This window comes from Pan paniscus, chromosome 2 (assembly GCF_029289425.2).
Source record: "Pan paniscus chromosome 2, NHGRI_mPanPan1-v2.0_pri, whole genome shotgun sequence".
In the NCBI taxonomy this organism is placed as follows: Eukaryota; Metazoa; Chordata; class Mammalia; order Primates; family Hominidae; genus Pan; species Pan paniscus.
This window is the reverse complement of record NC_085926.1, coordinates 143,975,072-143,988,551: the sequence shown is the minus strand read 5'-3', so window position 1 is coordinate 143,988,551 and position 13,480 is coordinate 143,975,072. Positions and strand designations below refer to the sequence as shown.

General features: G+C 31.6%; 1 protein-coding gene across 4 annotated transcripts in view; it reads left to right on the top strand.

Moving 5' to 3' along the window:
* PLOD2 (procollagen-lysine,2-oxoglutarate 5-dioxygenase 2) overlaps nt 1–13,480 on the top strand; it is a 90,168-nt gene that overhangs the window by 62,125 nt on the left and 14,563 nt on the right. For all 4 annotated transcript variants that reach the window (XM_003826505.6, XM_003826506.6, XM_063602967.1 and 1 more), the window contains 4 exons: nt 5,548–5,649; nt 8,742–8,867; nt 10,546–10,667; nt 12,184–12,288. In XM_003826505.6, coding sequence (XP_003826553.1) covers nt 5,548–5,649; nt 8,742–8,867; nt 10,546–10,667; nt 12,184–12,288 — 455 coding nt within the window. The remainder of the gene's footprint in view (nt 1–5,547; nt 5,650–8,741; nt 8,868–10,545; nt 10,668–12,183; nt 12,289–13,480) is intronic.

Below are 13,480 nucleotides of genomic sequence, written 5' to 3'. Positions count from 1 at the left end.
CTGGGCGACAAAGCGAGATTGTGTCTCAAAAATTTAAATGTCTTTGAGGAGTGATTTTGGTCCTGAGAATTTAGTGATTATGGATAAGGCCTTATGTTCAGTGATTTCAACGTGATCACCAATTCCTTCCAAATTTCCAGGATGATGCTGACTGGAGCTTTAAAAAGTGACCAAAGGACATATCACAAGAAAAGGAGCACTAATCCTTAATCATTTAGAAAGACCTAGGTGTACTAAGAAATATTAAGTCTTCTTGGAAACATTTTCAGTTTGCGCTATCACTGTTTCTGGCATTTCAAGCTATGTGATGCTCCTATTATGTTTTCTCTGATATGATCATATCTAGTTCATTTTGTTATTCTATTAGACAATAAAATATGAAGTTTTATTATAGATATTATATTTGGTATAATACAAAAACTCGAGAAAATTTGAATATGTAAACATTTAACACTAATACTTTATAATATTAGGTTAAAGTTAAATAAATTCAAATGAGTATGTCACATATTCTTCTTATCCAGGCTGATGGGGAAAGAAAGCTGATTATTACAAACATTTTTTAACCTTTATAAAAGGTGGAAGGATTTTTTGGTATGATTTTTTGTAAGTTAGTTTTACTTATTATTTTGTTTAGTAATGGATGTTTATAATGATAGTGGTTTTGAGCCATAATATTGAACTAAACATTTAAGCAGTTTTTTCATTAAAATATATATATAATCTATAAGTGGTAAAGTGATTATAGTAGGTTGATGATACTAAAGTATAAAAAATGAGCTTATTTCCTACTTTCTCCAAATTTTATGCCATTGGAAAAAATATTAACAATTTTAAGTAATTTTAAAAATCATTTATACTGCCCTCCCATATTGTTTTAATTCATAGCTGTTTTCAGTTTTTATGTCTCCTCAGTATATATCTATGAACATTTATATTTTCCTTTGTTTTCATAGTAGTATATAAACAATTCTGTGTTTCTTAATTAACATTTTATTTAAAACATATTTAGGTATTTTAAATAATTATTTTCATACTTGGTCTGTATAAATCTAATATGAATCAATTTTTAGATAGAAACTGGTTTCTAATTTGAAGGTTTACTTTTTCTTGAAACCTATTTATTGTTAGTAATATATAAGATGCATATTTTAATGTTCAGCCTTTTATTTTAAATATCAAACAATATACATCTTAATTATGAATTTGGTAGCTTTTTAAAATTTTACTTTAAGTTCTTGGATACATGTGCTGAACGTGCAGGTTTGTTGTACATAGGTATGCATGTGCTATGGTGGTTTGCTGCACCTGTCAATCCGTCATCTAGGTTTTTAACTCTGCATGCATTATGTATTTGTCCTAATGCCCTCCCTCCCCTTTCCCTCCACCCCTCAACAGGCCCCAGTGTGTGATGTTCCCCTCCCTGTGTCCATGAGTTCTCATTGTTCAGCTCCCACTTATGAGTGAGAACATGCAGTGTTTGTTTCCCGTTTCTGTGTTAGTTTGGTGAGGATGATGGTTTCCAGCTTCATCCTTGTCCCTGCAAAGGACATGAACTCATTCTTTTTCATGGCTGCATAGTATTTCATGGTGTATATATGCCACATTTTCTTTATCCAGTCTATCATTGATGGGCATTTGGGTTGGTTCCAAGTCTTTGCTATTGTAAATAGTGCTGCAATAAACATACATGCGCATATGTCTTTATAGTAGAATGACTTACAATCCTTTGGATATATACCCTGTAATGAGATTACTGGGTCAAATGGTATTTCTGGTTCTAGATCCTTGAGGAATCACTACACTCTCTTCCACAATGGTTGAAATAATTTACACTCCCACCAGCAGCGTAAAAGCGTTCCTATTGCTCCGTATCCTCACCAGCATCCGTTATTTCCAGACTTTAGCGATTGCCATTCTAACTGGCATGAGATGGTATCTCATTGTGGTTTTGATTTGCATTTCTCTGATGACCAGTGATGATGAGCTTTTTTTCATGTTTTTTGGCCACATAAATGTCTTCTTTTGAGAAGTATCTGTTCATATCCTTCGACCACTTTTTGATGGAGTGGTTTGTTTTTTTTCTTGTAAATTTGTTTAAGTTCCTTGTAGATTCTGGATATTGGATGGATAGATAGCAAAATTTTTTTCCCATTCTGTAGGTTGCCTGTTCACTCTGATGATGGTTTCTTTTGCAGAGCAGAAGTTCCTTAGTTTAATTAGATCCCATTTGCCAATTTTGGCTTTTGTTGCAATTGCTTCTGGTGTTTTAGTCGTGAAGTCTTTGCCCATGCCTATGTCCTGAATGATATTGCCTAGGTTTTCATCTAGGGTTTTTATAGTTTTAGGTTTTAGGTTTGCCTTTAATCCATCTTGAGTTGATTTTTTATAAGGTGTGAGGAAGAGGTCCAGTTTCTGTTTTCTGCATATGGCTAGCCAGTTTTCCCAGCACTACATATTAAATAGGGAATCCTTTCCCCATTGCGTGTTTTTGTCAGGTTTGTCGAAGATCAGATGGTTGTAGATGTGTGGTGTTATTTCTGAGGCCTCTGTTCTGTTCCATTGGTCTATATATCTGTTTTGTTACCAGTACCTTGCTGTTTTGGTTACTCTAGCCTTGTAGTATAGTTTGAAGTCAGGTAGCATGATGCCTCCAGCTTTGTTCTTTTTACTTAGGATTGTCTTGGCTATACGGGCTCTTTTTTGGTTCCATATGAAATTTAAAGTAGTTTTTTCTAGTTTTGTGAATAAAGTCAATGGTAGCTTGATGGGAATAGCATTGAATCTATAAATTACTTTGGACAGTTTGGCCATTTTCACGATATTATGAGCATGGAATGTTTTTCCATTCGTTTGTGTTCTCTCTTATTTCCTTTAGCAGTGGTTTGTAATTCTCCGTGAAGAGATCCTTCACGTCCCTTGTACGTTGTATTCCTAGGTATTTTATTTTCTTTGTAGCAGTTGTGAATGGAAGTTCACTCATAATTTGGCTCTCTGTCTATTATTGGTGTATAGGAATGCTTGCAATTTTTGCACATTGATTACAAAAGATAAACAGGGGAAGAGCTAATCACCTGATCTACACATGAACATAACTCATTTCTGAAACTAATTTGATTTGTAATAAAAATAGAGATGTGAATTTTGTGCATAAAAGCTGTAGTACTTGGGTCACTGTGACCTTGAATAATTGGATATAATTTTTAAAAGGAAGAAAGAGGAAAGGATTTGGGCGGAAAAGTTTCTCTGTCAATGAAAATGACATCATACTTGGAAACATTTTGATATTGTGAAAGAAGAATCAGGAAAATACTATCACCTAGTAGCCCAGGAGTGCCCAGAGCAGCCTAACTGCATAAACAGCCTTCTGCACCGTCTAGAGCTGCCAGCAAAAATGTCTCTAGTTTTCATGAGGAAAACAGATGTAAATGGGGGGTGGTGATGGTGGATAACCTCTGCCTGTGTGGTGAGAGGTCCAAAAGAGGGAAGTTTCTAGTCAAAAGTAATGTTTCTAAAATATCTTAGTTATCTAGGAAACAAATTGAGATAAAAAGCAGAGGGTAGGAAAGTGACAAGTTTAATTCTGAAAACTAAAAGTGCTGTCTTTTATGCTCTAACATTTTAAAACTAGTGATCATTTTAATATTCATATAGGGATTCTAGTAGACTGATCAATAACTCATGAAATAAATTTTACATTTTTAATAAGATTTCTGAGATGGTGGAAATACCAGTCTTTATATATAATAGAGATTTTAGACATGGCCAAATATTTGGGAAATTTTTTCTGTCTTTTAAAAAAACTTTTTCTCAGGATATTTTAAATAAAACTATGCTTTTCACCCTTGCATATTCTTTATCTTTTTAAGAAATAATGCTAAATAGGGGATACATTTCCACATAGATATTTTTCCTTCAAAACCATGATATTTTGTAGAACACAAATGATTAATGTTTGCCTTTGTCATTTGACAACAGTAAAATATTTATTTCTGTTTTTATTATCAAGACACATTAAAATGACCACATTGACTCTTGAAATGTCGTTAATATCATGACTACATCTTTCCTGCCTTGTAATTTGTTTCCTGAATTATCCTGTAGTCCAGAAGAAATGTGAATGGCTTACTTGTCCATGTCTTCTAATTTTGCTGTAGAGATTAAATGTAGCTATATCTATAATATCTGTACAACACAAAGTTTTTCCCATTTTAAAGTTCTTGTTTCAGCAGTATGTGTTTCAGTGTTTCAGTACAATAAGAATATTTGAACAGGATCCCAAATATTTGAGAGGAATCTGGCAAAATGGTACCCAACTACTTCATGTATTCCACACTTTAACTTCCCCTTTAGGACTTTAAGAAGCTAGAAAACTCTAGTTGACACTTTTGTACATTTTTTGATCCCCATGTTTAACATGGACTTTTTTCTTTTGATTTCATTTTACCTTTCCAATGAAAAATTATTGATCATATAATGATAATAGGGATTTTAGGTGCTTTTAAATAGCATGAGGCAAAATTATAGTTTGTGGAAAGAAAATTTAAAAAGCCTATTAATATGAATGCTCATACCACTACTGGGTATTAAAATTGCAGAAGATGTAGTAATTTCACTTGCTATTTACTCAGCAGGATCTTCCCTAACATGTTCAAATTCTAGGGATATTAAAAATTTTGTTTGAGGGTTCAAAGCAAATCTAAGTGTGTCTACCTCCGTCACCTATCCTTCTTCCTTCACACCACCCCTCCCCAAAACACACAGAAGAACACAGAATTTTTTTTTTACAGTTAAAATGAATACCAATAGCTGTTTAAGAACAGATACCTCACAAAGGGGATACTCAGAGAGATCTGAAAGAAAATAGATAGAGAAATAATATTGTACTTTAGCTTACTGTCACTAGGATTTGTCAGATGACTGTTATTAGTGGTTGCCCTAGATCTGTTTTGATCTGCAAGCTCTCTTTTCCTGAATCAGTACCCCTGAATCACTGCCCAGAAGCTTAGCTTATAGTAGCATAGTTTCCTGGAAGAGCTTAGTGTCTTTTGGTGACAAAGCTTCCTTAGTATTTATTTTGTGTGGCGTTGTGTTAGTTAGAGGTCACATTACTACTGCCCCATTTACTGTAGGTGTCTGTGCTCAGCCTTTAAACAGGTTTATCTTATTACTAAATTACTATTCATGTGACTCTTATTTGTATTTTTCCTAATAAGTCTCACTAGCCCATTTAAAACTCTATTTCATTGTTTGCTTTTTCTTTTTTGATCATCCTTTCCGGTATTATATCTAATATAATATGAAATAAAATGACCTTTATGATTTGTAAGACTTTTTTTTTGACATTTCTAGACATACTTTGTCCTGCTTTACAATTCATATTCTGGAGAACACTGTTCAGTATGCACCTACAGATGATATATTAGTAGAATTACTAAAGGAATATACCTGCTGCAGAAAACATGCTTTTAAATTAGATGATTATAGAATGAAACCACACCAATGAGAGGCCTGCTTTCATTAATAACCTTTTCCTTCATTTACAAGATTCTCCTGAATTATTTTGGAAACTATGTACCCAATTCATGGACACAGGATAATGGCTGCACTCTTTGTGAATTCGATACAGTCGACTTGTCTGCAGTAGATGTAAGTGGAATTGATTATGTGTGAAATGTAGTAATAGAAAGTACATTGTCATGAAATACTGTGATTTATAGGAAAAAAGGCAAATTATTTTATAGTTTTGATTTTATGATAGATAATGGGGATATAGTGTTAAAACATGATGATTCAGCCATTTGCTAGATTTGTGTTTCAGAACTGTTTTTTGACAGAAAAACCAGCTAATAATTGAACCTAATGAAAGAGTCCTGTGGTTAATATTTAATAGCTTACTACGATTGGGGGGTGCTCTTGTGTTTATTCTGTTAGCTTAGTCAAAAGCACTGAAAAAAAATCATTACAAGGCTTCAGCATTTTTATTGACTAATTTTATCTGTGCTGGATTTTCAAAACTGATATGTAAAAATTAATACTACCTGATTATATAACAAACGACTGTTCTAACTACTTTACATATAATAACTCATTTAAACTTCACAAAACTCCTAAAATAGGTAGTACAATTGACTCAGTTTTACAGACGAGAAAACTGAGGTGCATAAATGTAAGTAACGTGTTTAAGGGCACACAATTTTAAGTGTTGGAGTTGGGATTTGAATATAGGGAGTCTGGCTCCAGACTACTGTATGTTCTTGACACTGTGCATTTTTACCTGTGTGATGTGTATATTCTAGGCATGTTGCTACTTGTATGTATTTCATAGATAGTTATATTTTATCATTCATGTTTTGAGGGTGAACAAAGAGTTGAAAATATTCATTATTAATCTATAAAACATTTTTATGTATCTTTGTTCTAACATCAGCCAGAGCTGATATCTTACAACAACATTTTTCTTCCAAAAAATTGCTGACATAACATGGAAGATTATATGTATGAAGCATTGATTCTAGGGAGTTTTGTCATTAAGACTGATTTTTTTCCTTCATTCACCGTAAGTTCATTGAGTATTTACAGCAGCCAGAAATGTAGAAGCAATATAGGCAAAAATAAAGCTCTTAGGAATATAGTACTACTAACTCCTGAACCCATGCAAATGCAAAATACTTTTACTGTAATATGTTCAAGCTCCTGAATTAAATAGTTTCTATTCTTATCATTGTCTGAAAGGAGTATAAAGAGTAACTTGTGTACATGTAGGAGCTTATGAATAGAGCCCTATTTTACTTGAAAGTAAGGTTTTTGGCCAGTCTCTCAGATAGCAAACTGTTTCCTATCTGCAAAGAATGCCAGAATATTTCTGAATGAAGCTGCATCATGAAGATGTTTAAAAATTTATCCTGATCTTTTTTTGCCGAAAGTAGTGTTGTCTTCTGGAGGGCGAGTTAATACTTTTTATCTGTTTCGTTTCCTTTTGTATAAACTTTCTGGTGCAAAGATAGAAAAATATTTATATTAACATTTTTTCTTTTTGCATGTAGGAGTATGTAATTTAATACTTAAGCTGTTTTGTCTTACAGCTTGTTAAAATGTGATAGAAAGGAAAACTATTCATTCCATTATGCACAATAAAATTACGTGCTATATACAGCTGTTTTTCAATAGGGATATAAAAATTAAAATTGTGTAGGTAGTTAAATCCCAAGCCTATCATAATGTTAGATGTGGGCCATAGGCAAGTTTCTTTATATGTAAAGTCATAGTGATTATCTCAGAGTGTTGGTAGGAATGTTAAATGAAATTTTACCCACATATATATATGAATATATATAACAAATATATAAATGATATTCTATTTGTATAAATTTAATATACATATACAAAGTGGTCAGTATTCAATAAATGTTAACTGTTATAATGTTGTTGTTATATAAACATGAACTTAGGTTAATAATGGTGATGTAGTGGATTGAAACCCAGCACTTTACCCTCAAATATATGTGTTCTGGGTTACTTAAATTTCTCTAAATCTCATTTTCCTCATGTGCATATTTGGGAAAATAACCTCTAAGGCTTTTATGAAAATTAAATGAAATGCATCATCTCATTTGATAAAGGAGAGGTGTGACCTACTTTTAAAATTATTTTTCCTATTAAATCGAGAACTACTGGAGAGTAGATATTTTGTGTTCTTTGTATTTGTTTATTCATTTAATAATAAATATTTGGGCAAGTGAATGAATAGATGAAGAAATATGATAGTGTACAAGGTGTACTTTTATGTGAGCATATGTTATTATACAGATAATGGAGGAATGTGTGAGGTACCGTGTATGAAAAAATGGAAGAAGGTTGCTAATTCAGCACTTAATGTATAAGGTATTTAGAAATATTTGTAATTCTTTTGTTCAGACTTTAAGACATGGCTTTAGTAAGACATTATAAACAAGTCTTCCATAAATTTCTGGTCATGACACTGTTACATGGGTGTTTACTTATGTTCCTGTCTTCCCCATCTACTTGCAAGTCTTTCAAGCCAGGAACTTTCATTCCTTTTGCCAAATATTACCCATCTTGTGGATTGGAATGTATAATGGCTATTTCAGAATTGTTTGTGCAATTAATGAAGGATAAACTCCACACCAAAACATATCTAAAGAGAACTTAAGAAAATATATTAAAATATATACATTAAGATAAGATATATTAACATTAATGAAAGAAAATAGCTCTCCTTATACATAATATAATAATGAAAGGAAATAAAAGGATAAAGTCTCAGGTCTCCCATGATTGCTTTTTATGTGCTCAAAATTAAGCCCTGAACTTTAAGCCGAGGAAACAAAAAGAGAAACACAATTAGTATTTGGTTTCTTAGACGAAACTTTCAAAATAGCTTTCAGATGTGAAGAAGTTTCTGCAAGGGCTATTTTAAAGGAAGCACTGACTAGTAGTGTAGGCAGTACCATGAATTACATTCATGTAATAAATAGGATAATTTCATCTTTAAACCTAACTCATAACCAAGATGGGATTCAGTAAAATCACTTTGATGGGGGGGCCACAAAAATTAGTTTCAAGTGTTAGAGAACTGCCATGGAGCAATTCAAATTTAGCAGATTATGTTGAATTGATATTCTAGTATTTTTTATGTCATGCTGATTAACATTTGAATAAAATTTAAAACAAAACCATACTAATGATAATTTTATTTTTATGTTTGGTGTAAAACAAAGGTCCATCCAAACGTATCAATAGGTGTTTTTATTGAGCAACCAACCCCTTTTCTACCTCGGTTTCTGGACATATTGTTGACACTGGATTACCCAAAAGAAGCACTTAAACTTTTTATTCATAACAAAGTAAGTATTTGAGAAATGAATATTTTATGTCAAAACTATTTTTGGTCTTTTTTGGAATTATTTGTTATTTATGTCTAACAAAATTCATTGGGTTAAGTTCAGTGGAGGATTTTTGGAGTAATTACAGCCCTGCCTTTTTAGGACCTAAGGATTTTAGATTCTAGAGACTAGCACCACAATACTGATATGAGCCACATGAAACTGCCAGTTTCTGTAGATCAAAAATGGCTGAATATTAGCCATCATCATATAGCTTAAATTAATATATAATCAAGGAGATTCAAAGGGCCTTAAATCCCTTTGCCTTTGGGTTAGTTCTGGTACTTTCTTCTATAGAATTGGTCATTAAATTGTTTGTGATTTAAGACAGTAACATATAAGAACTTGAAACAGTTTCCAGATAGAGTACTGTTTTGATTAATCACACAAGGGCATGCCATTCCCCAAAGGATTTTGATACTGTCATTTTCTTCAAAAATATTCAGAGCCCCCTACATACCTCCTACATATTATCCAAACTTGAAAATATTTTTTCTCAGTATTTTTACAGTTATTTCTTGTCTACTAAAACCACTGGTATTTAACATTGTCTAGAAAAACTCAATAGCTGTGAAGTGTGCGATTTTCTCTCTTCTGTCCTAATACTGTTTGTTTACCATTGTTCCTTTTTCCTAATGTAAATGTCAGCTAACCATTCACATTGTCCAGAGAATATTTTAACTGCAGAAAACTAGCTTAAATGGATTTAAAATGGTGAAAAATTGAGCATTTGCTTTGTAAAATATGTTGTAATATATATACTTTCACTAAAGTATTTCATTTTTATGTATTGTCTTTTATTTATATTTTCCCTGCTTTCATGGGGCCTTAAAATCCTTGATGGCAGAAGTTTTTGTCTTATCTTTGGTTATTTAGTATTAACTCTATGTTGCTTTTATGTGATAAGTTATTTTAAAAATCTGCAAAAAGCAACAGCTTTTCAGAAAACTTCGAGACTTGACAAATAAAAATCTCTGAAATGCTCTAATGATGGAGACAGATAATCTTATCTGAATTTTAGCACAGTCGAATCACACTAAAATTGGTAACTTTTATGTTGATGGTTTTCCCATTAATCTGTCCATAGAATTTTGTTAAATTTTTCCTTTTTTTGTTAAATAAAATTTTTATTATATATGACCATTTATTTTACTCTCTGGTTTCAAAGGGTATTTTGTAAAATGTGATTATTTAAGTTTATAACTCAGATTGATGGCTATTATGCTTAGTAGACATTTTTTCTAGATATTTCACAACATATATCTAAGATTTCTAGGCTACAGGCCATGTTTTTCTTCTCCAGTTGGAAACATTTTATATTACTAAGGATTTAAGTATTTATGCAAACACCTATTAAAGATTTAAGTATTTATACAAAGACTTGTCTAGCAGTAGATATTGACAGAATTTTGAAGCACCTTCTCTTTAAGAATATTGATATATATGTATTTAAGATTATTCATGTGACATTTAAGTGATATTTAAATATACCGTGTTTAATATGGTTATTATTTTATATGTAATTGAATATCTGAATTGTAGAATTCATGACCTTGAATGTGAAGCACTCTCTAATATGAATACTTCAGTCATCTGATTGTCTTATTCTCTAATTTTTGATTTTTAAAATATGTTACAGGAAGTTTATCATGAAAAGGACATCAAGATATTTTTTGATAAAGCTAAGCATGAAATCAAAACTATAAAAATAGTAGGACCAGAAGAAAATCTAAGTCAAGCGGAAGCCAGAAACATGGGAATGTATGTTTTAATAAATTAAAATTAAATTAAATTATTTTACTAAGGAAACTTTAAGAAAAAATAAACTTTTAAATTAAAATTGTTATGCCAAATTTGGGTGTCTCAAACTATTTGTTTGCGTATGCAGTAGCCAACTTAGACTGTGTCTATGTTTGTACGTATTTATACATAAAGGGCTGTAGAAGTTACTTATGTTTTTCTTTTAATGGCTACGAGTCAACATATTTAATCAAATGATGAATCAAGGTAAGATCAATTTTTTCTAAATGCAGATAAATGAATAGTATGACTTTCATAGCAGTGACTTAAATTTAAATGTACACTCTGAAGGTTGTGTGTGGTAAAAGTGTGTTTTTAGACTGTGGGGGAAACAGGTGCTCTTACTCTCCAATTAGTCACTGAGCTAGATAATACTGTAATCCCAAGAAATGGGTATTGTAGGCCTTTTGTTTAGCCCTGTTAATGCTTCATTCTACTAATAAAACTCTAGTAATAGTAAAAAAAAATCGTGTATTCAATGACTATTAATTGAATATGCCAGGAACTGTGTTAAGAGTAGGTGATAAAAAGGTGAAGACATGATCCATTCTCATCAGGAAATAATCTTATCTACTACGAACCCTCATGCCTGTGCTGCAGAAGCTGAGGTCCCAGAGGGATGGATTCTGACTAGATTAGGGGTCTAGGGATAGACAGAAAAGAGGCCTCTGAAAAACCAAACTGATGTTATTACTAATGATTCCATAATTTATTCATTGGAGAATCCTCTGGGTCCACATTCAGAACATATTTTCTTTAATATTTTTCATGATTGTACCTAGTGCTTCTGTCTGGTATTTTGTTTGATAGTTGCTTCGAACAAATATGGTGTGGAGACACACACTGACAACAGCAAAAAGTGCTGACTGGGACCGACAGTGAGGGAGGGGAGCCCAGAGGGAAGTTGATAACCCAAATGTCATCTGGTATCTCCAGTTGTTCATTCCTTGATATTGCTGATGATAATGTTACAAACTGTACCAGGGAAAGCAAACATAGTCACTGCCCCTGGTAAGAAGGCAGGGGAATAACTATCTTAGAAAATTTGATGCAAATCAAGCTTGTAAAATATTAATACCTGAAAAGTCATATACTTACATCTCCAACATTCATTTAAAACTGAGTTGTGGGATATGTAAGTTGCATTTGTGTGCATGTGTATGTATGTATGTATGTATGTATGCAGAAACATTTTGATTTGTGGATGTTTTATGCCTTAAAATATTTACTGGCTTGAAAATATATTTTAACTGGCTTAAAATTTTAGAGGTGAGCTCCCTGTGAATATCCGTGTTAAATTGACCATTTTGAAATTTAAGACAATATATATATCATTTCAGATATTGTTTCACTATTTTGATCAGAAAAGTATGTTAGAGAACCATATTTTACATATAAGAATATATATATTAACATTTTTCAGTCAGCAGATATTTATTTTATGTCATGCCCATTTCATTTTCTTTTTCACTGTTAGGGACTTTTGCCGTCAGGATGAAAAGTGTGATTATTACTTTAGTGTGGATGCAGATGTTGTTTTGACAAATCCAAGGACTTTAAAAATTTTGATTGAACAAAACAGGTACTTTCTAAAATTCGATATCAATTTATTGTTAAAATGATTATTTTTCATATTGATGTGAACATACTGTAGTAATTGTGTATTTAGTAAATTGAGGGAACTTAGTTATGTTCTACAGCTAATAAACTTTCAATTCAAGTTAATTATTTTTCATTTAAAGGAGTCATAGAAAACAACCTGAATACATCTGGAATTATTTAATATTAGTTATAATCACAAATACAGTTACTTGGCCCATTTTTCTGTTTAAAGCTAGGTGAAATTATGATATATCTGATACTAAAATTTAGAGTTGTTTTATTCTCTATAGATATTTTTAAAGTAGAATTTCACAAAACTTCTGACCAAGATAGTTATTGCATACAGAGTTGTAGTCCTTAGTATCAGAAGGAAATTTCAGAGGTACAAATCATCCCACAGTCATATGTGTAGCTTTATTTACTGTTGAACTAGTTATCACTTCACAGTGTCTGTTTGCTCATTTAACTCAATTGAAATGGGAAAAATACACCATGTATATCAGCTTACAATGATATTAAGTTTGTTTGTCAATACTACTGCTAATACTAATAATACCATTTTTACTACTCCTGCTAAGACCTCACCTTTAACAAGTGCTTATTAAGTGCCAGGTATTGTTGTAAGTACATGTATTAACACAATTATTTCTCATAATAAATAGAATGTTTAGCGGGTGAAATGTTAGAATGATTGTTTTTATTTTGTTAAGTAAGATACATGGGAAATGTAGTATGCTTTATTAACCCACCCTATATATAATATCTATCTATCTATCTATATATCACTAGAATTTGTAAATTTGAGAATTTAGTTCTTACTTCAAAAATCTAAGACCTCTCTGTAGCAACCTGTATATACATCCCAACTGTATAGCTGTGTTATAGATACTCAATATCTAAGTTAACTATCTATATACATTGTAGGTAATTTTCCAAAGCATATGAATGAGGTTTTGATCATTTGGCAAGGAAAAGCAGTTGTGACACCCTAGAGATATGAAATAGTGTATGATTTGTAACTCTTAAAACCTAGTTTAATTCAGTACTATTTTCTTGAATTTGCATTGTTTTCTCTTAATTTGATTGAAATGCTATAGTGTGTAATGCCCATATGCTTTTTAATAATTAGATATTTTCATTTTATGACTATAATTTATATATTTATTAATTAT